The 22,739-nt window shown below is 38.0% G+C and overlaps 1 protein-coding gene across 1 annotated transcript in view; it reads right to left on the bottom strand.

Moving 5' to 3' along the window:
• KALRN (kalirin RhoGEF kinase) overlaps positions 1–22,739 on the bottom strand; it is a 315,007-nt gene that overhangs the window by 145,995 nt on the left and 146,273 nt on the right. The window contains 10 exon segments of the mRNA XM_039323763.1: positions 1,616–1,725; positions 5,671–5,737; positions 6,948–7,066; positions 8,233–8,415; positions 10,966–11,088; positions 12,878–12,993; positions 14,196–14,310; positions 17,152–17,301; positions 19,559–19,777; positions 21,949–22,068. Coding sequence (XP_039179697.1) covers positions 1,616–1,725; positions 5,671–5,737; positions 6,948–7,066; positions 8,233–8,415; positions 10,966–11,088; positions 12,878–12,993; positions 14,196–14,310; positions 17,152–17,301; positions 19,559–19,777; positions 21,949–22,068 — 1,322 coding nt within the window.

The following is a 22,739-nucleotide window of genomic DNA, read 5'->3' as shown; positions in this document are numbered from 1 at the left end:
TGGCAATGGGTAAGCAGCTCTGAACTTAAGCTTCCCAATTCCTTTTTCATCTTTTATTCCTTTATTGTTTTACATGAGAGGCAAATGGGCCATAACGTTATTGAACAGATTCTCTTTATGAGATCAACATTTTGGCCACAATTTTATTTAAGTATGCATTTTTTCCAGTACTGCGGAACCTGCCCCATTCCTAGTGGCAATGAGGGAGGGAACCACAGAGTCAAAGCAAATATTTATTTTTAGAAGAAGTACACAATATAAGAAATATCTGTCTCAGGGATTGTTTCTCTCCAGTTGTTTTTGTCTATCCGGTTTGGTCCAGCTGGGTTGATGCATCCTGGTTTCTGTCATCTTGTGGGACCCAGGAAGCATGTGTACTTGGATGCAATTTCAGGAGAACATTCTAACAGAATAACAAAATAACAGAGTTGGAAGAGACCTTGGAGGTCTTCTAGTCCAACTCCCTGCTCCCTAAATGGTTGTCCAATGTCTTCTTAAAAACCTCCAGTGTTGGAACATCCACAAATTCTGGAGGCAAGTTGTTCCACTGATCAATTGTTCCACTGTCAGGAAAATTCTCCTTAGTTCTAGGTTGCTTCCCTCTTTGATTAGTTTCCATTCATTGCTTCTTGTCCTGCCTTCACGTGCTTTGGAGAATAGGTTGACCCAACAGAATGACCTCCCCCACCAGAGATAACCTGCCCAGAGTTTGACAGGAGTTGGACAGTCTATAAATATAATTTAACTGAATACACACATTTTTAAAAAGGGATCATTCAGGGTTACAGATGGCCTAAAAGTAAATAGATGAAATTAAGGCAGTTTTAATGCTCGAGTAAGACTCAGTTTATTTTTGTTTTGAATTGGCTACAGCTTAAACAGAATAGGACAGGGTCCAATTATTTGGCAGCCCACTTGCCATGATACTTTACTCTCAGATCATCTGTAAGGAGATAGTCAAAGTTATGGCTCCATTAAAATGTCTGGCTTTTGAACAGCTACTTCCACATAATTGTACAAACAGAATGCTAGTTTTAGCTGCACTGGTGCTTGCAGCTATTGCCTAACATTCTTCATAAGGAATCCCCATTTTGAGAAAAGAGGTGCCCTGACTGCACTAAGCTCTATAGTAGATCTTGTCAAAATACTTACTCACCGTCAACATGGTACCCATGTCTTACTCAGTGAATCAACATAATAACAACCATCAACAGCCAAGTATTAATGTTGCTATCTTTAAAGCCAATTGTTAGTTAGATAAAATTCATTTCTAATCCTGTTAACTAGTAATTAATTTTCATTGGCAGCAATACAATTTAAGGAATAGATAGCATAGAGTAACTACCAATGGCAATGGTCAAGACATATTGGTGTTACAACTTCTTTTTCCATGTCAACTTCCAGACACATCACTTATTTGGCAGAAGATAGTTTTGCCTCCTGTACAGCCAAACAGCATACTATATGTCTTAGTGGGAAGCATAATTACACTGTCTCCATCCTGATATGATAGAACATATGTCTAAGAAATAATAGTGGCATTATCTTTTATTGTATTTTTTTATTTTCTGTGAAGTGAAATAATAACATATCTCAATATGCTTAGAAAACATACTTGTTATGAAAGTCATATATCTCCTGGATGTTTCCAAATATTATGTGTTCCTTGTTCAGAATCCCTGGCGGTATCTCCTCTACTCCACTTGTCATTTCCCAAAGATAGGTCTAGAAAACAATGTATTATTTATTTACTTTACAAATTTGTGCAGTGCTTAAGCACAGAAAAGTTTTATATATAGCCAAAACGTCGCCATTTATTTTTCTTGGTAAAAGCAGAGAATATCCAAGAAATTTTTTTCTAAGTTAAGTATGCAAACACCATGAACCAGAGGTCCCCAACCCTTAGGCTATGGCCCTTACCAATCCGTGACCTGTTCAGAAGCGGGCTGTGGAAGCGACATGCACATGTGTGCAGCTCCAGTTGCACACGTAGCGGGCGTACATGCCCACCGCTTACAAAAATGGAGCTGCATGCACACGCACTCGCCCACAGCTTCCATGGAACCATCTCCTCTCTGCCCCCCCCCCACTGGTCTGCAAAGCCGGAAAGGTTGGAGACTACTTCCATAAACTCTTTAATGCCGTGAATAATCTGAATACTCCAAAAGGAACTGCTGACCAATATTGTCACTCTCTTTTTTGTGCTAAACACAGAGAAATAGGTCTTGTAGTGATTAAAAATTGGACCAAGACCAGGGAGACTTAGTATCAAGTCTAGTTTTAGTCATGGAACCTCTCAAGGTAAGTTATTCCAAGGTACATTACAAAAACTGGTGGAAAGGGCATTACATATACTGACTTGAAATCCTCGAGGAAAAGCAGAATATAATAATAAATAATTCAAAACTCTAGTAGTGCAGAAAATGTTTCAGGTTCAAAGCACCAGCTCCAGAACGTTTATTTTGTGACCAAAACATGTGTCTAATTGTTTGGGAAGTTTTTCAAAGTGACACACTTCTGTCCCAAATTTGAAACAATCTGCTTGGGGCTTACACGCTTCCCAAACAGTCAAAAGAGCCCATTTTGCCTTAAGGAATGACTGATTTAAATTCAAGATGGGGAATTTCGAATTTGAAAGATTTTGCACATTCCACAAAATCCTTTTTCCAATTTGAATGTCGCATATTCTCTCTCCTTCACTTGCTCAGCTAGACAGTAAATATATCTACTGAACGTGTAATGTGCCAGTTTGATCACATCATTTCTATTTATATTCCCCATTATTCCACTGATGTAGAGAGTCTGTCATTAAGTATCTGTTGTGAACAAAGCTTTGTCAATCATTCACAGTAATGTTGGCTGCGTGAATATTACATATTCTTATGAGAGAGAGAAATTTTTGCCACATATAGAGAGAAAGTAAGATACCCCGGCCATTCCTTCTCTTACAGCGGAACATACTTGCCCCCTTTAAAACCAAGGGCAGAATTCAAGCTGGAACAAACTGCAGAAGTATGGGAGTTTATCACCTGTTCTAAAGCGTCTGATTCAAGCTTGAAATATCAAAAAAATGGGGGGAGGAGAAACACAAGGTTCTTGATGTTTTTGTGCTGTTCTATAAAGTTCTTTATTTCTCTATACAGATTTAAAGAATTGTATGTAGTTCCATCATTTATGCCTACTGAAAACATATCTAAAAAGTTATGTTTTTCTTCTAGAATATTATTGGGAGTTGTAGTATTTTGTATTACTAAAATCCTCTGAGCTGTCTGGAGCAGGGGTAGGCAACCCAAAACACTTAAAGAGCCACTTGGACCCGTTTCCCACCAAAAACAAAACACTGGGAGCCGCAAAACCATTTTGATATCTAAAATGAAGATAACACTGCATATATCCTTTTTTACCTTTATTTTAGGTGTGTGTGTGTTTGTGTGTGTGTGTGTGTTTGTGTGTGTGTATGTATGTGTGTGTGTGTGTATATGTATATGTATGTATATATACACACACACACACACACACACACAGGTAAAAAAAGGATATATGCAGTGTTATCTTCATTTTAGATGTCAAAAGGGTCTCTCTCTCTCTCTCCCTCTCTATCTGCCCTTGGTCTGCCACTCCTCTTCCCCCGCTCTCTTTCTTTCTCTCTCTCTCTTTCCTCTCTCTCTCTCTCTCTCTCCCCCTCTCTCTCTTTCTCCCCCCCCTCTCCTATCTGCTGCTCACCTGACAAGCTTCAGGCTGTTGTCCAATAAGATCAGGGGTAGGCACCCTCGTCTCTTTTATGACTCATGGACTTCAACTCCCAGAATTCCTGAGTCAGCCTAGCTGGGCTAGCTAGCTCTCTCCTGCCCTTCCTGCTTCCTGCAGAGACGCAGCGAAGGGAGGAGTTCCACCCAGTAAGCTTTTCAGCTCCTCGGAGAACACTGTGAGTGCACTCTCTTTTACACACACGACACACACACACACACAGAGAGAGAGAGAGAGAGAGAGAGAGAGAAGCAGGGAAGCGCAATTCCTCTCTCTGTCTCTGTCTCTCTCTGCAAAGGCAGAGGAGGCTGGGAGCCGCAGGGGAAGGCTCAAAGAGCCGCATGCGGCTCCGGAGCCACAGGTTGCCGACCTGTGGTCTGGAGCATTGCATTGTTGGTTGTTTTGTTTTGTAATGCTCTTTTAGGTTCTGTCCCATGATCAGAACAGTTCTGTGTTCGTCTACCCCCAACCTTGGACACTGGCACTTTAATACTAAAGGATACAGAGAGTTTTAAAAACATTTATCGTTTCTTGACTACTTCGATGAAAGATAAAAGTTTCTGTAGCTTGTTTCTGCTTGAAGACCACTTTTGGATTTCTTACTTAAAAAAGATTTTAAAAAAAGTTTCAGTTTTAGGATTTGCTAATTAGCTTTGTTATGATTATATAAATATTGTGTATTAGACAATTTTTAAGGTTTATGTTTATGTTTAGAATAAATAACTATTTTGCTATATAGCTTTAGATTATTTTGCATATTTTTATATATTTTTGTTTTAATTTATAGTTCAAAGTTACTTTATTATATATTTATACATTTACTAAAGAAAGTTGGAAGTTATTCTTTTTGTTTTTTTTTTCTTTCTTTCTTTTCTCTTGTCACTTCTTAACTTTCCCCCCCTCCAGTCCCTTCATTTGTTAATATTTTTTTATTAATTTGTATTTTATCCAGTGGTGGGATTCAGCTAGTCCACACTGTTTTGAAAGAACAGGTTGCTAATTTTTTGTTGACTTTGGTGAACTGGCTGATGCCCTAGCCCTTTTTTGCAAGGCTCAGAACAGACTGCCGGAAGTGCTTGGATGGCACTTTCAGAAGTTCTTTCCGAGCCAGGGAGGCCTCCCAGACCCAGAATGGCCCACCGGAAATGTGTCCACGTCACTTTCAGAAGTCCATTCTGAGTTGGTGAGGCCTCCCAGGCCCAGAACAGCCCATCAGAAGTGCGTGGATGCCACTTCTGGAAGTCCATTCTGAGCAGGAGAGGCCTCCCATGTCCAGAACGGCTCACTGGAAGTGCATGGATGCACTTCTGATGATCTGTTCTGAGCCTGGGAGCTTTCACCAGCTCAGAACGGACTTCCAGAAGTGGCATCCACGTAGAGAACCAGTTGTTCAGATATTTGAATCCCACCACTGATTTTATCTTCCTTTGAAATTTAATGAAGTTGATTTTAAAAAATAAAAAACATTTATCATTTCCTTTTTTCAATAAACTCTCATTACATTTATTTTGTAAGAAGAGTCTATCTACCAAGGTTGTAGGAAAGAGGGAGGAGGCATTATATGACCAGGAAGTTGCAATATGGATATTTCATATTTTGACATTTCAATTGCTCAGTGCAGGCTGTGATAGCCATATTCCTTTGTCGCCCAACACTATGAAAGGGTGGATGTCAAGTGAGATGCCCTTTGAAAAATAGGTGGTGACACCAAAAACTACCAATTTGCCACCTTAAAGCAGAAGGAATGAATTAGGTTTTTCTCTTTTTCCCTTAAGTTACATTTGGTCAACAATCTGTATACTACTACTTTGGAAATAAAAATCATTATTATTTTTCAAATCTTTGGTATACTGTATACAACAACTCATTACATCATATGATCTTTATATAAAACATTGTGTTCATTCTTCCAAGGGACCATACCTCTAAACATTCATGCAGGTCCCTAACGTAGGCCTTCTCTGTCTGAAGTAATTCAGCCATGATGAACCTACAAGGCGAAATGCTTTTGCATCAATATATAGAACAAGCACACTGACACAAACACAATCTTTCAATTTTGCCTGTCTCATAATTGTGTGATAACATTTCCGAGAAAGAATTATAAAGACTGCCTTAAGCCTTTTTGTAGAAAAGATAAGCTGAAGTATAATATATAAATATATGAATAAAACACAAGAGAAGATGAAGATATATCTGTTATCTGTCTGTCTAGAATGGTGGATGCTAAATATTTCTGCAATATAATTGCACTGATATTTTTTTTCTCTTACTGCGAGTTCTCAGACTTTAACAGATTACTGTTTTCTTTCAATGTTCCAAAACTCTGTTTAGAACATATTGGTGTATGAATACATTTGAATTTGTTGTGAAATATAGCTATCTTGGCATTACTATGTAATTTACATAATAATAATTAACTTTTCAGAAACTGTAAAATTTCTGTAATCCAGAAGATATATCAGTGCTGTTAATCTGACTGAAGTAATACAATTTGTGTTTTTAACTTGATAAATAGGAAAAGAAACTATTTAGTTCCCAACCAATGAATACGTAAAGAACAAAAGAAATAAAATTTCTAACACAATGTTCTGTCACACTGCATTTTGATATAAAGCTTTTTTTTGTTGCTTCCTTGCCAATAGCATCACCATTTTTTAAACCATTAAATGAATAAAAGCTATAATAAGGCATGGAACAATACTTCTACTGATCATGGGAAAATTGAAGATCATATTGAACAAGAAACAACTTCTTGGCTAGTTCCCAATGAATAATCCCTTAGAATACCGAGATTTCGTCAGTAACAAGCACGATAGCAATTGCTAAATGCTTGTAAATATTTTATTGTATCAAACACATCTGCAACAAAATATGCAAGTAACATGTCATTACCCAAAACAAAATAGATGTGCCCTTTTCTGAAATTAAACAACAACCACAAGCACCACTATAACTACAACAACAACAACAACAACAACATAATCATCATCTGGATTGGATTTATCCCAGACTTTCTGTATATGATTACATGTTGTTCTTCTTCTATCTCTGTTTTGGCCATTTGCCAGAATAACATTCAGTACAAATGTACAGAACATGATATTCTAGCTGTCTCACATCTGGCTGACATGCTGAGAGGAAGTGGTTGCTTTTTGCAAATTGATATATTTCTGAGGCACCTGATTTTCACCACTTACTCTTTTTTCCTGGCTGACTTTCTCTTTTCTTCATTGGCTTCATGACTGGCATCACGTAGCCTTACTTCACGATCAGACAGACTTGCTGGAATGATGTCCAGCTCCAGGTCTTTATTATCCTGAAAAAGTGTAGTGACACACATCTTTAATAAATTGCTATGCTTTGTGAAAAAAAATAAAGAAATGCAAAAGATGTACCCACAAAGTGAAAGAGATGAAAGGACAACAATAGCACTGGAGGAAAATATTTCACAGTACTAAAAGCCCAAATGCACTAAAATATTTATAAATTATTAGTTATAAGAATATCAGATCTGACAAGTAGCAGATGATGAAAGATTCTGAGAAGCTTTTTCCTCCCACCATGTGGGTCTTCTTAAAGACAATTAGAGTAATGAAAATAATCTTTCCTGTTTGCTGAAACACATAAGGTAGCTGATGGGAGAGTGGGATGGGGACTTTGTTTTTTTTTTCTTTTCCAAAATATTGATCCTAAGACAAGATTTTGATCCTCTCCATGGTAGATACAAGCACACCCTACCTAAATTTGTTAAAATGGGGTGCAAAGCATAGACTTGGTCCTTCTCAATTCAGTGGCCTGATCTCAGTTAAAAACACTGAATATCTCTTCTTCTTCTTTTTTTTTTTGTTTTGCCAATTTTCACAACAGCTTGCTGTCTCATATTCCTCTATCAGCTCTTTCCTCTTCTCATGCTCAGAAGCAATTTTTTTGGGGGGGGGGGAATAAATGAAGCTCTAGCAGGGCACGGGAGGCTTTAAATTAATTTTCATGGTGAAGCACAAAGATTTTTCAAACCTTTATTCAGGAGAAAAGCTCTTTTCAGTCATTCCCCCCCCCTTACAGTTTATATATTTATGGGATTATTGCTTGCTGGGTACAACAGAATGGATGAATTCCACCCATGGCAGTTTAACCATGTCATTCCCTAGGAATCAAGTCAAGCATGTTATCTGCAGCTAGAGGCTTAGACTGAAAGGGCCTTAAACAACCTTCTGAAGGTTGCAACAGTTCTCACATTTACGAGTGGACTATTACTTGGTCATCAGACAGAAATACTATCAATTGAACACCTTCCTACTATCTATTCTATCTATCTATTCTTGCAGCGGAGCTAAATGTTGTGTTCCAAAATCTACGTTGGGAGATCTCCATGCTGCACCAAAGCAAAGCAGGACAGGGAGGATGGGAAAGAACCTCACGCATCTCAAATCCAGGCGTCTTTCTTAATAATGATATGTCAGAAAAACATGCAACTTACAGTACCTCTGTATTGATCCCAAGAGCTTTTTCCAAAGTGTAGCGGTACTTCCCCATTCTCAGTGAAAAATCCCGATAGCACTTGTCAACCGTAGTAACCCATTTCCTAATTTCTGTGGCGTGTGTGTGTCCTTTCTCCACGAAGCTATCGGCCAGCTGAATGAGAAGCTTCACTTTCTCTTTGGTTTGCTGTTCGAAAAGAATTGTTCTTGGTTATCACATCTTTTCACGGACATTCTGTTCCATTTTAAGTCACAAAGTAACCATCTGGGCCTTGTATTTTTCACAAATGCTGCTAATGTGAAATGTCCTTAAAATCTTGGGAGACAGAGTGTAGGTGGGATGCGGCTTTTTCCATCTAAAAGGTTTTTAAATCTGTACATTCTGTGTCAGATATCAGGGCAAGGAAGTAAGAATAAAACAGATCTGGTGGGTTTAATTTTGCAATAATTTTTGGCATTAACAGAACCCATGTGAGGAGAGGCACATGATTTTTGCCTAATTACTCTGCCTATAATCACTTCCTGGCTGTTCCAAAAGCTCTTTCCAACCCTTAAAAATGGTTTCCAGGAAAGAGGGGCAAGAGAATGCAATGGGGAAAAAAAAATCAAATGTTTCATCTTGTGCCACTGGAAAGACTTTAAATTAGCATATAGCTCTTACTGAATATATGATGCAGCAATATCAACTACGTAATAGTTAAAAAACAATTCTATTTTGAAAAATAATTCTTTTCCACTGATATTTGTGCCCACTCAGTGGAATAACTTCTATAACTAAATAGTCTGATTCTGAGATAGTCTTTTAAAAATAAAATAAAGAGAAAACAGCAGCTCTGAACAGCTTCTTACGTTTTCACTTATTTCTATTAAGCACTGCTGAATGGGAAATCATGCCTGGAAATTAACAAATAAGCAGTCCTTATGGCAACAGGCAACATAAAATGAAAAACTTGACATGAAAAACTTTCCCGAAATGACATTAAGATTAAATTATTTTTAATGGAAATAAAAACAAGTTTGGTGTACTCTCTAAGGTATTGGACTAAGATTGGGGAGACGCAGCCTCGAACTAGCTTGCTGCCATGACTTTTAGGCCAATCACTCTCTCCCAGCCTAGCTCTAACAAATTAACCATTGGGTGGAACAGAGCTGGCTGGAAAACTGTGAAGCATGATTGCAAAAACAGCCGAAGTTAGAATGTAAAGAAGTGATTCTGTCTTAAAGCAGTTACATAGAAGTAGTCCTCGGCTTGTAACCATAACTGAGCCCAGAATTATGGTCATAAATTGTAGTGGTTTCAGCAGGTCACATGTCCACACCTGATTTTACAACCTTTTCTGCTGTGGTGGTTAAGCAAGCATCATGCTTGTAAAACGAATCCATTAGACCCAATGGATGCTTTTGCTGGAAATCAAAAGTCAAGGCTAGAAACTATTTTAAAAAATGCTCAACATCACAAATAGCCATAAACGAGAGCCAGTTGCCAAATTCCCAAAATGTGATCATGTGACCATGGGTCATTAGTACCTTTGGGGAGAGGGGTCAATCATAACATCAAACATTCATTAAAAGAATGGTTGTTAAGTCAGGACTACCCATATATTGCTATAAAGTACTATAAAACCAGGTCTACTAATTATTTGTTCATACTTATATTTCACCTCTTTTTTTAGAGTTCAAGGTGGGGATTTCATTCCCATTACAACAACTCTGAAATAGGTGGGATGAGAGTGTATGACTAGTTTGAGCCTAAGCTTCTACGGCTAAGGATGGACTTGAACCCAGTCTAACCCACTAACTACTACACCACGTTTACATCTCATTTCTCTTAGGGAACCTTAAAATTGTTTTCCTAAAACAAATAAGGATACAAACAAACAAACCTTTTGCTCCCCTATATCACTTTAGAACGGAAGAGAATTGCAATATGGTGTTTAGATATTAAAAGCATACCATCAAGAGCTTCATTGGGTTAGTCTATATAGGGGTTTAGATATCAGTCCAATTGTCCAAAATAATGTGAATTGTGTCTGAATTCTGAGAACTATAAAATATTTGAGTAGGATAATATTATGTTTTCAATTTTTTCCCCTTCCGTTCAGTTGTATCTGATTCTCAGGGACAACCTGGACAAGCCCCTACAATCTTCTTAGCAAGGTTTGCCATTGCCTCCTCCCAGCTGAATTCTTGCCAACGTCAGGACTAGAACTCAGGTTCTCCTGGCTTAACTTGACACCTTAACCCAGCGGTTCTCAACCTTTGTGTGACGGCGACTCCCATCACATGGACGCGCCGCGCATGCACGGTGCCGCCCCCATGCGCGGCGCCCCCTGAGGGGGAAAAATGGTGGATCGCGTTGTTTGGCGACCCCTGTAAAATGGTCGTTCGACCCCAAATGGGGTCGCGACCCATAGGTTGAGAACCGCTGCCTTAACCACTACACTAAACTGACTTTCCGATCAGATAACATATATCAAACTAATTTCATAAGTTATTTCACATATAAATATCTCACCCTCTTTAAACTGTACATAAAATTTGCATTGGTGTAAACAGTAAAGGGCATTAAACTCATCATTTTATGCATACAAATTCATGGTTTGATTTATTACGCTGCTCAAACAATTCCCTCCTCACCTTTGGACAGTTGTCTCAGCAGTGCCTTCCATAATCATATACTTATTGATTTCTTAATGATAAAACCTCATATTGTTTATAAATTATAAATACAGTTCACCTTGGCAGGTGCTTTGAATTCTCCATATTCTTTCAAAAGTTCCTGTGTTTCATCTGCTGATTCTCCAGTGGAAGTGTGAGTAGAGAGATAATATTCTCCTGTTTCCTGAATCCAATCCAAGGCCTACAGATGGGGCAAAAATACATTTTTAAAAAATGGAACCTTATGATACTATAAGATTAACACATTTTATTATATGGCCATTTATCCTGAACAACATTTTATTATATGGCCATTTATCCTGAACAGAGTATTACATTTCTGTGTTCCCAATGTTCAAAATATCTGAAAATACTAGCACGATTCAGGAGCAACTTTCACCTCAAATTTTAAAAAAAAAAGTAAGAAAATGTGTTGTGCTCTATACAGGATGCCATTATCTGCTCTAGAGTCTAGATAATAGCTCAGGCAATTAATGTGAGAGAGCTGATAGTAGAAAAATAATTTCAGCACCATGGCCAGTACAATAGATCACAGAAAAAGAGATTGGTTTTTTTTAGGACCATGGAGAGCAATCTTACAGCAAAATTCTCCCTTCCATCAAAACACTGATTCCTCCTAAAGGTTTTATAGAGAAAGCAGGAAAATGTCCTAAATGTTCACCAATGCTATTTATTACTTGCCTTTTGTTTTTCCTCAATAATTCACCGCACACTTTCCCCAGTAACTCACTAAAGCTCCTTTTCCATTACTATGTCCTAAGTATGAAAGTCCATTTGGTTCTCTTGCTAGAATACTGGAGTGAGTTGCCATTTTTGTCTTCAGTGGGCTCTAGTCTGAGCCCTCTTCTTTAATCATGAATGATTCTTATGAGAGGGAACTCTCCTTATGGCGAGGCTTAAACGGTCACTGACATGCCCCAAATTCTTCATAATACAAGGTAATGAAAAGTTCTTGTTCACAAGAAGAATGCAAAGACCACAAGAAGAATGCAAAGACCACAAGAAGAATGCAAAGACCACTCCTCCAAGTCAAAGGGAAGCACAGTTCACACAGACAGCATAGATAGGATCCTAGAAGGACGTTCCAGGTTAAGAGACTTGTTCTACTCCTTCTAAGAATTGCTATTGCCCAGAACAGTCTTTGGTGGCTCACTTCTGAACAGAAGGCTATGAAGGGCTCCAAATGCAGCTTTTTATAGAAAGCAGACCGTTCATTGCCTTGAATTCTGTAAAGTCTTTCACTTCTTTTCATTTCTTCCTTTTTATTGTTGTAAGCCACCTAAGAGTCGGCCAATCGTGAGATAGGTGACGAATAAATTTAACAAATAAATAAATACAGTCAAAACAGAATTCTGCATACTTAAACAGAATGTATTTCTGATATGACTGTCGTGTTATTCAGTCTACGCTGTCTGCCTGCTAGACTAAGTAGAGGAGAGAACTATGCAATTAACAAGGACTGAGAGTACACTAAGACATGTGCTTTTCTGGATCATTTTGTGAAATTTCTTTTGTATGCCCATATATTGTAATGTTTTCAAGTTGCAAATCAAAGATCACTGGAATATGTGTGCAGGAGGAAAGGCTATGCTAGACTTCTCACTGCATTATTCCATTTTTTTTGCTTTCTTCATGTGATGAAGCCAACAGAATTTCAGCTATAAAATAAGGTGCAAAGGTATCAGGTTCTCCCACAGAATGTACAGTAGATTATTAAATGAAAAGGTTGGTTTTTGGTTCACAATCTATTAGGCTTCATACTTACTTGGACTAATGGCCAATTGGGTTTAGTTTTAAACTCTGATCTGTCTTGAACTTTTCCAGTGATTATAGTTAGGAAGGACTGGACATAGGACTTACAAGAAGTACATATCACAGATAAATTCTCCCCATAGGCAATCTATTAAACTGTCTCACATTCAGTGTCATCCCTAGACAATGAAGAGAAGCGTGGTGTTTTGTCAAGTTACCTGCTTTGCACTGCGCTCAAAGACTACATATTGCTGACACTGATCCAGTCGCCTTTTCTTCAAAGTCCAAAAATGAAGAACACGATTTTCCCTCTGCAGCAGCTCACTCAGAATGGCTATGGAGGGAAAAAGAGAAGAGCTGTTTCCTTAGCTGGTTTGGTAAGCACAGTCAAAAGAAAGCGGTTACTGATTCGACCCTGTACTTTATCCTAAGAATGTAAGTTCCTAGAGTTAAGCACTTCAGATTAGGCTTTAAAAAAAAACAACAGCAAGGATAGTCATTAACACAAACAGCTTAGTACGTTTTTGTGAACGTCAGTGAGCTCAAAACTCTTGTAAAAGTAGAATACTTTCACTAGTGAAGAACACTTCAGTCTATGCTTTTCAAAACTCACACACACACATACACACAGAGAGAGAGACCAAACAAACCTCAAACTATGTAGGCACTAAGAGTTTAGGCACCCAGCTACTCTATGTAACAAAAAATACACTCCATGTTTTCTCGGCATACCTTTTCTTTAAATATTTCTACCATTCTTTATTAAGTTTAGCAGTACTAGTAAATCATATTTCTCTGAGGATACTGCTTTGCAGGGACCTTTGAAATAACAATCTAAAAATACATCTGATGACATTATAGTTCCCTAAATTTCCACTAGAAACAATCCTATTTCTTTAAATATATTAGATCATTTTATTGTCATCATCATCATCATCATCAATTCAGATGTCATAATGCGATAGAAGGTTTAAATTCAAAGATTTTTTCCGTTCATGACAATGAATGATAAATACATCCATATTTTAAAGATTGTAACATTTGTTACTGAAGTGTAGTGTCGGTGTAGTCCAAGATCATTGTGCAACAGAAAGAAAGCCCACCTATTCTCCATTTTTTAATTAATATTAATCAAAATTAATGAAGAAAAAAATCTATTCAAGCTTTAATATAACAAATTCTACGGGACTGGTACAAAATAACATGAATAGAATAGAATAGAATAGAATAGAATAGAATAGAATAGAATAGAATAGAATAGAATAGAATAGAATAGAATAGAATATTCCTAATCCATACAAAAGAACCATTCCCTGATTTCTGAGTTGTGAAGGAGAGAACAAAATATTTTGCAACTCCTTGGGACAGCTGATCATATTTGGTTTGGTCCACAAAGATGGTAAGGGCATGTGTTTCTGCTCTTATGTAATCCATCCTTACCTGAGGAGATTATAAACAGAAGCAGTGAGCCTGTGGCATACAAAATAAGCTCAGGTGCCATTCCATTAATGTGGGGCTCAAAGAACACACACTGACCTTTCACTTGCTGTTCAGGACCCCTGGTATGGCTCACTACTCCTGGCATGCTGACGTTGTTTCGATGAATGTACTTGAGAAACACTTCTGCATTCCTTCGTGCTAGTGTGCATGCCTGTGGGCAACAAATAACACCCCCAGGCCCCAGCACGACAGTTACAATTTTGACAAGCAAACTGGAAGAATAAAACATTAAGGAACCTTCTGAACTGTGACTTGAGCTTTATTTTCCCTTTTGACCTCTGAAGAATGTTGATGTGCATGAAAAAACATGAGAGATCTTCAGACTGCAGTCAGACATAACCATCATTTTGGGGATGACATGAGGGAAAATATTACCTAGAAACATTGACTGATTTCCAAGAAAAATACTAATGTCCCAAGAAAAGCACTAATGTCCCAAGTAGGATGTTAATCTTACTTTAACCCTAAAAGCTGCCAATATATTTCTTCAGGAAGTTGATCCTTCAAAGTTATACAATTGTCTCATCTGTATGTTGCTACTTAAAAAAAAAAGTGGTGAGTTCTTACAAAACATGAGAGTTATGTGGCATTAGGAAGGAAAGTCAGTCATTTCCTCCATCGAGAATACATATAGCTTAAGACTTAGTTAAACCAATAGTGGAATTTTAATGCAAATCAAAGTCAAAGGTCTTTCCCAACCCTGACATCCTAATGTACAAGGATTTGTACAATGTACACTGCACATGCCATTGAGTAACTACTGTAGCTGGGGAAGTGAGAATTTGAAGAGGGGGACACCTTAACAAAAGAAAAGGATTTGATTTAAATTCTTTAACCTCTCAGCATAAGTACAACTTTTAAAAAAAGAGAAGAAAAAAACCCCAAGAAGTTTCAATTGCTCCTCTACTTAGCAGCTTAATCTTACTTTCAAGGTAGCTGCCATGTTAACTTAATATTTATTATGATTATGGAAGCAAACATCTCATTGTTACCTCTCCTCCCCACTCAAACAAACAAACAAACAAGTAACTAAGCGATATAAGCATAAGAGCCGAGGTGGCGTAGCAGTTAGAGTGCAGTACTGCAGGCCACTTTAGCTGACTGTGTTCAGCAGGTCAAATCTCACCGGCTCAAGGTTTCCATCCTTCCGAGGTAGGTAAAATGAGGACCCAGATTGTTGGGGGCAATGTAAATATATATATACATTGCTTACTGGTGTACACCGCTTAGAGCAGTGGTTCTCAACCTGTGGGTCGGGACCCCATTTGGGGTCGAACGACCATTTCACGGGGGTCACCAAACAAAGCTGTCCGCCATTTTTTTCCTCCTTTTCTTTGGCCACGCCCCTGGCACCAGGTGATGTATAAGTGGTTGGGGGTCACCACAACATGGGGAACTGTATTATGGGGTCGCGGCATTAGAAAGGTTGAGAACCACTGGCTTAGAGAGTACTTGCACTTAAAGCGGTATATAAGTCTCATAAATAAATAAATATCTGCAAGAGGGACCTAAAGGCCTTGGAAATGGACATTAACAGCTGGGAATCCTTGACCTCTGATCGTTCAGCCTGGAGGCTAAAGACACAGCATGGCCTTCTCCAATTTGAAGAGACACTTATGCGGCAGGCTGAGGCAAAGTGGAAGTCCAGGAACCAGCGAAATCTGAGGGCTGGACAGGGGACAGATTGTATCTGCCCTCAGTGTGGAAGGGACTGCCATTCTCACACTGGCCTTTTTAGCCACACCAGATGCTGCCTTTCCACAGCAAGATACCATAGTCTCTTGAGACTGAAGGATGCCAATGGAAGTAAGTAAGTAGACATTTGCTCAAAGTTGTCTTCCTTTATGTTTTCATGCTGGCTATTCTTTTTTTTTTTTTAATGTGGCAGGGCACACAAATATATTAGACTTTTGTTTTTGCAGAAATGTTATTTTCTTAGAATCAACACTGAGGATACACCAAAAGTCAATGCATAACTATTCTATTTAGGCTAGTGGAATATTCATATGAGGTAACATGACAGCAGCAAATGTGTGTGAGAGATCAGCTATTCCTTTTCAGAACAGAAAAAGTGCAAGCTAAAATTTTAGTTTTAAAAGAACGAGAGGCTAAGGCAAGCAATCTTTGAAATGGGTAATGTTACTGAAAAAGTTTGTGTTTGTTTTATTAGGAGATTCTAGGCATAAAGAAACCTTAAGAACCCTCTATTTCATGGCCAGTCATGGTTCAGGCTATACAGGCATGAAATCATTCCAGAGAAGAACACACATTAGGAATGCATGCACACATTCTGCTTTTATGGCTCTTATTATAAAATAAGATGAAAGATGCCTCTGTCCTACAAACCACAGTAGATCAAAGACAGAACATAATTTATGTTCCTACAGACCAGTTTCCATCCAACAGTTAGTACCCAACTTTTATTTATTTTATTTTTATTTTATTTATGAGACTTATATACCGCTTTAAGTGCAAGCACTCTCTAAGCCAGTGGTTCTCAACCTTTTTAATGCCACGACCCTCAACCGGTCATAAGTCGAGGACTACTCAACTGGTCGTAAGTCGAGGACTACTCAACTAGTGCAGCACCATTTGCAGAATGGGACTTTTGGCGGGCTCAGCAGGGCAGAGACAGCCGGGACAATTCCTATTGGCTTTTGAAAGCCAATAGAATTAGACTCTATTCAAGAGAGTCTATTCTATTGGCTTTCAATAGAATAAAAGGGAGTAGCACAGCTAAGGAAAAGGGGAAAAAATGGCGGACTGCATTGTTTGGTGACCCCCGTGAAATGGTTGTTCGACCCCAAATGGAGTCCCGACCCACAGGTTGAGAACCACTGCTCTAAGCGGTGTACACCAGTAAGCAATGTATATATATATTTACATTGCCCCCAACAATCTGGGTCCTCATTTTACCTACCTCTTACTTCTTACTTCTGCAATGAGAACAAAGGAAAAAACAACTGCTAAAAACAGGAGAAATAGACGGGACCTTGAGAAAGGCTTCTTTCTGTTCCAGATGTTTGCTGATTAAGGGAATAACATGATCTATCTCAGAGGACGGTCCCAGCTTATCCCGACCTCCACACCAGTCTTCATCTCTTCGATATTCTTGCTCCAAACTCTCCAGCACACTGCAAACCTTAGACATAAGCAAGAACACAATTGTTCAGTTATCAAAGTTACCTTTAGAAGCAGAAGTAATTTACCATTAAAAGCGTAACTCTAACAGCTGACCAAAAATGTACCCTGATTCACAGGTGTTATACGAAATTCATCATACAGGAAGTTGAGGTGAAGCAGCCTTTCTCCCATTTGAACCTTTACAGATATATTAGATGGCAACTCCCATCATCCCCATGCACTATGGCCATTGATAAGGAGTAATGGAACTTGTAATACTAAGCAACAGGAAGGGTCTAGAACACGGGTGTCAAACTTGATTGCATCAAGTGATGTATCGTGACTTTTTTGCCTTTGTGGAGCCAGGATGGATGTGGCCTGTGTGTGATGCATCTAGCCCACAAGCCACCAGTTTGACATCCCTGGTCTAGACTAGAAAAACTAGGCAGGAACACAAACTATTCAAAAATGTCATATTAACAAGACTGTGTATACACACACCCAAACTTGTCCAAGATTGACTCAGCCTTGCATCCTTCCGAGGTTGGCAAAACGAGGACCCAGATTGTTGGGAACAATAGGCTGACTCTGTAAACTGCTTGGAGAGGGGTGAAAAGTACTGTGAAGCGGTATATAAGTCTAAGTACTATTGCTATTTATTCTGTATTGCTTACGTATTATATATTAGTATTTTGTAAAACTATTCACTATGATGCAAATGTTCTATGTCAAGCAACTGAACAGTTATATTTTATACTTGTAAGTTAGAAGAATAGTATCATTTGATCTCCCAAAGTTTAAATTTTAACTATATGAAAAATGAAATATCATAAAAGAAAAACGCCTCCTTTTGGATTTGTAACGGTGAAAGCTTCTAGGCCAATCCATTGAGTGGTACATTTGATTGTTGTCGCCAGGGTGGGTGGAGGGTTATTGCTTTTTTTTACTGTACTTGTATTTATCACTGTAATCCATCTGGAGTCACTGAGAATGAGTTGGACAGCCATATAATTTTAAATAAATTCCAATCACTATAGACCATGGCTTTCAATCTGCAACTGGGGCAACAGTGTTTTGGCTAAAGATAGCCAACGTTTTTTGGATAATCTATTCATCCAGGCAACATCTCTTTCTTGGGTGATGTAGGCTAAAGAGTACTTTGAAATAACATGGATGATTTAGATAGTGCTTGAAAAGATTTTATTGCATGTAAATGCAATCCCTTCCCTCCGTGCTTCTTATCATGATAATTTATGTAATAGGGTTTGCTAATTAATAAATCTGATCTAATTGCATTTCCTTCTGATACATCTTGGACTGGGTATATAGAACCACCCCTTTTTTGGGAATAGGAAAGGCTGGGCTAATGGTTTTACTTTGCCATTTCAATATCTGATTTATGTTGGTTGCAGAACATGGGAAGAAAGCACTGCCCTCAGTCTCATTAGCTTCTGGTGATGGCAGGGATGAGGGTGGGTGGTATCATATATCAAGGAGGTGATTTTGTACCTTGCCAAAATGTGGAGAGAAATACATCAGCTGATGTCCAAGACACCCTGTAATGCTGCTAGTGCTTAGTCCAGCAGCTCCCAACCTTTTCTATCCTCCATACCCCTAGAACGCTTCTGATATATTCTGATACCCCTTACAAAAGTTCAAAATAATGGCAACGAATTATGCATATACACTATAATTTTGAAAACCCAAGTTTTTGCACCCCCTGGAATATCATCTCACACCATCTGGTTGGGAACCACTGGCTTAGTCCACTGCAAAATTAATTTACCTTCCCATATCCTTTCAATCAACTCATTCCTTGGCAGTGCTTTAAAATCATTTTGCCACATTCATCATGTTCCCAATAAGTGACCGTTTAAATTATACTAAGGCAGGGGTAGGCAACCTTGGCTCTTTTATGACTCATGGACTTCAACTCCCAGAATTCCTGAGCCAGCATTCTGGGAGTTGAAGTCCATGAGTCATAAAAGAGCCAAGGTTGCCTACCCCTGTACTAAGGTAATATTAGATAAGTCCTTTGTGCTCAATATTAGGGTTACCAAATATAAACTTCAGTGAACACTGATATTTATAGATGCCTAGAAAAACAATTACTATAACACTATGTGCACTATGGCCGATCAGTCTATGTTACTGAATAATCAGTAGCAATTCTAAACAGTAGCAATTACTGTATGTCTTTATGTAATGGTCATTTCAAATAGTAGTAGAGCTATTGCAAACAAACTGAACAATGAAGAAGGCCTTGTTCCTCTCACCTGCTCTGAAGTTTTATAGAAAGCAACAGAGGCATTGACCAGTTTTAGCCGGTCCTCCATCTTTAGCATGAGTTGCTGCCAATGCAAGGCCACTTTTTCCGCACATTCCCGGATGGCATCAGCATCGTAATGGCCGGCCTGCAGTAACACCTCTGCCTTTTGCTGTACCTGGAGAGCACTCTGGTGTGTCTTCTGCAAGGAAGTGGCATGAAAGAGGGACTGTATATGTAGGGAGGAAAGAGAGATTTGTACAGATGTGCCAAGCAAATGGTATAAAGAGGTGAGGTGAGGTGTGAGCATGAAAAGGTGAGAGAATGAAACACTTTTTAGAATTAGCATTTTGAACAGTAAGCATTCTGCACATTCATGTAACACAGCCCCAATGGCATTTAAGTAAAAAGGATACTGACATTAACCTGGTATGTTTGCTGAACAGTTCTTTAGATATTTTTTTTTGCATCATTATTAGCTTAAGATATGAAAACCCATATTCACTTTAAAAACAGATCTGAGTATGTGTATTCTATTCAAAACATATATTTTTACTACAGTGTGATCATCTTGAACAATTGAACCTCTGTATTTGAGAAGCAGTTTCATAGCTTATGTGAAGTTTACTCATGGAAAGTAGTCCTATCACTGCAATAATTAAGAGGAAGAGGTTAAAGGATTTGCAAAGAGAACACCCAATATAGCAGCTAAACTTTCTTCACTTTGTAGATAAGTAACATGCTGCAATATCAAGCATCTGATCTTTAATATTTAATCTACTAGCCCTCTACTCTTGGCAGTATGAACAACCACATTTTATTGGGGGAGGAAGGGCTCTTAGTTGGTATCAAGGTTAAGCATCTCTGAAATACAGCAAGCTATACAAATAGGAAATAAATATCTTGTTCCACAGAAGTGCTTTATTAATGCTGCCAAGATGTAATGAAAGGTAAAGAAATTCCTCAATGGATGATAAACCCTTCCTTTCCTTTCAGGGCTTCCCAGCATGCCAACATATGTATAAAAAAGTGACTACTTATTAAAATATTGGGTAAATGGATTTCTGGGAGCATCTACTATAGTCAAATACCAGGAAAATTATGATTCTGAATCAAGAGACAGAGTATAGTTAACATTTTCTGTTATTCTACTTAGGCAATTTTCACAAGTGACCCCAAACACAATTGTGAATTTTCTATAACAAAATTAATCCCTAAGCAATCCCTCATTATCCACAACTTCATTCCTAAAAAAACACTTGGGGAAAAATATTTACAAGAAGTAAAACATGATAAAAATCCCAACTGTTATTCCTAAAATACATATGTACACTAACTTTGGGATATAGTAACTCATCTGCTCGTATAACATACATATTGTATGTGTCCAGTGGCTTAATAAATTAGAACTGAAGTGACCCAGTTTAAGCCACAAAGGTCCCCCATGATCTTCATTGGGCCAATCACTATCTCCTGTCTGATCTGCCTCATCTGATTATCTTGGAGATAAAAAAAGGAAAGTCTGCTATCCATAGTCCCCTAAACTTCTTGAAGATGCAATGAGATAGATAGGAAATAAAAGAATTGTAGCTGTTTCTGGATAAGCTATTTTTTTTTCTCTTTCCTAATACAATATCATAAAATATCACAAATTGAACTATTTCCCTCATTTTAAAAAAATGATAGAATAAACATTGGGACTTATATATACTGAGGATCTCTGGAAAAATAAATAGATACTACTGCAATGCAATGAAGGAGATTAAGATCAAAAGCAATCCTTTCCTTTTATTTAGCACCCTAGAAATAGATTTTTTTGATATTAATTTGCATATGGACTACTATAACCTTTGCTATTTGGTGAACAATATTCATATACATTTTTATACAGAAAACATGTTTGTCTTGGCTGTATCAGATTATACATCTTGAGTGGAATATGGCAATCAGATATTTATTTATTATTTTATCTGGGGCAGGAAGGTTGGTAGTGTGTTAAGGTATTACTACTTCAAAATTTTGTGTGCTTAAAACAGCAACTGCCTGCTACAGCAACCATCTGCAGTTACAATGGTGATGAAAAACTAACTTTGGGACCAATTCTCACATTTATGACCTTCACAGGTCTGTGTAAAGCAAAGAAAAGCTGAAGTAAAATCATCAGCATAGTTGTGGTTTCACTTAGCAATTGCTTTGCTTAATGACTGCAATTGCTAAAAGAGAACTACCTCCCATACGCACTTACACATTAATTTTAGTAATAGGAAAGTTTAACTGTTAATTGGAAGTTATTTCTCCCTTGCTGCTCTCCTCTCTGAACACCGTTCAGATTATTTCCAAAGCCTCATCTTTGCAATTTGCATAAGAAAAGAGAAAGTCAACATGCACAGTAAACATTACCTCTATGGCCAGCTGAAATTGCTCGTGCTCTCTTTGGAGCTGCTCAGCCTCTGACAAGGAACTTGCATTGACAAGACTGGCGTTGAGCATTGATTCTCCATTACGGATCCAGCCAAGGACCTGGCATGAAAAACAGACATTTTGAGACACAACTTTTTCACTTCATGAAATAGCTGGGAGTGGGTGGATTGCAGTGTGGATAGCAGTGTCACCAGCATCCAGATGTTACACTAATCTACTTTACTAAGAATTCTTGAATCTGTATCTGGAACCAGTTTTGGAGTAGGTGAGGAAGGTGAGACTATATCCAGACAAATTGGAGGTGTGATGAATAACAACATTAATTTTTCTGGTTAGAGAACTCATGCTCTGCAAGATTCAGGCCTTCAGCCCTTTTCCGCCATTTGACCCTGTCCCATGAGAGATACTGTGCATCAGATGATGCATTTTAGTTCTAATTAGATTTAGTTTGAAAAATAAATTGTAATTAAATAAAAGAGATTGGTTTCAATGTAGACTAAGTATAACTAACTTACTCTGGATCTCTATGCGAGTCTATGACCATAATAAAAATTTGGTTTGATTTGATTACTCGGTATCTAATCCAATGAGACCAAAATAATCTAATGCCCTCTGTTACAAAGAAACAAAACCCATATATGAAATACTGTAAATAAAATACAAACAGTCCTTCATTAAATATCGATAATATGTACATTACACAATTTTACTGAGTATATTGGATCAAAACATAAATAGAAATATATGAGATATATGATTTACAGCTAGTT

Source organism: Crotalus tigris, unplaced genomic scaffold (assembly GCF_016545835.1).
Source record: "Crotalus tigris isolate CLP2741 ecotype Arizona unplaced genomic scaffold, ASM1654583v1 scf7180000024282.1769268, whole genome shotgun sequence".
NCBI lineage: Eukaryota > Metazoa > Chordata > Lepidosauria > Squamata > Viperidae > Crotalus > Crotalus tigris.
The sequence above is the reverse complement of the archived record's forward strand: the minus strand, read 5'-3'. Positions and strand labels throughout refer to the sequence as shown.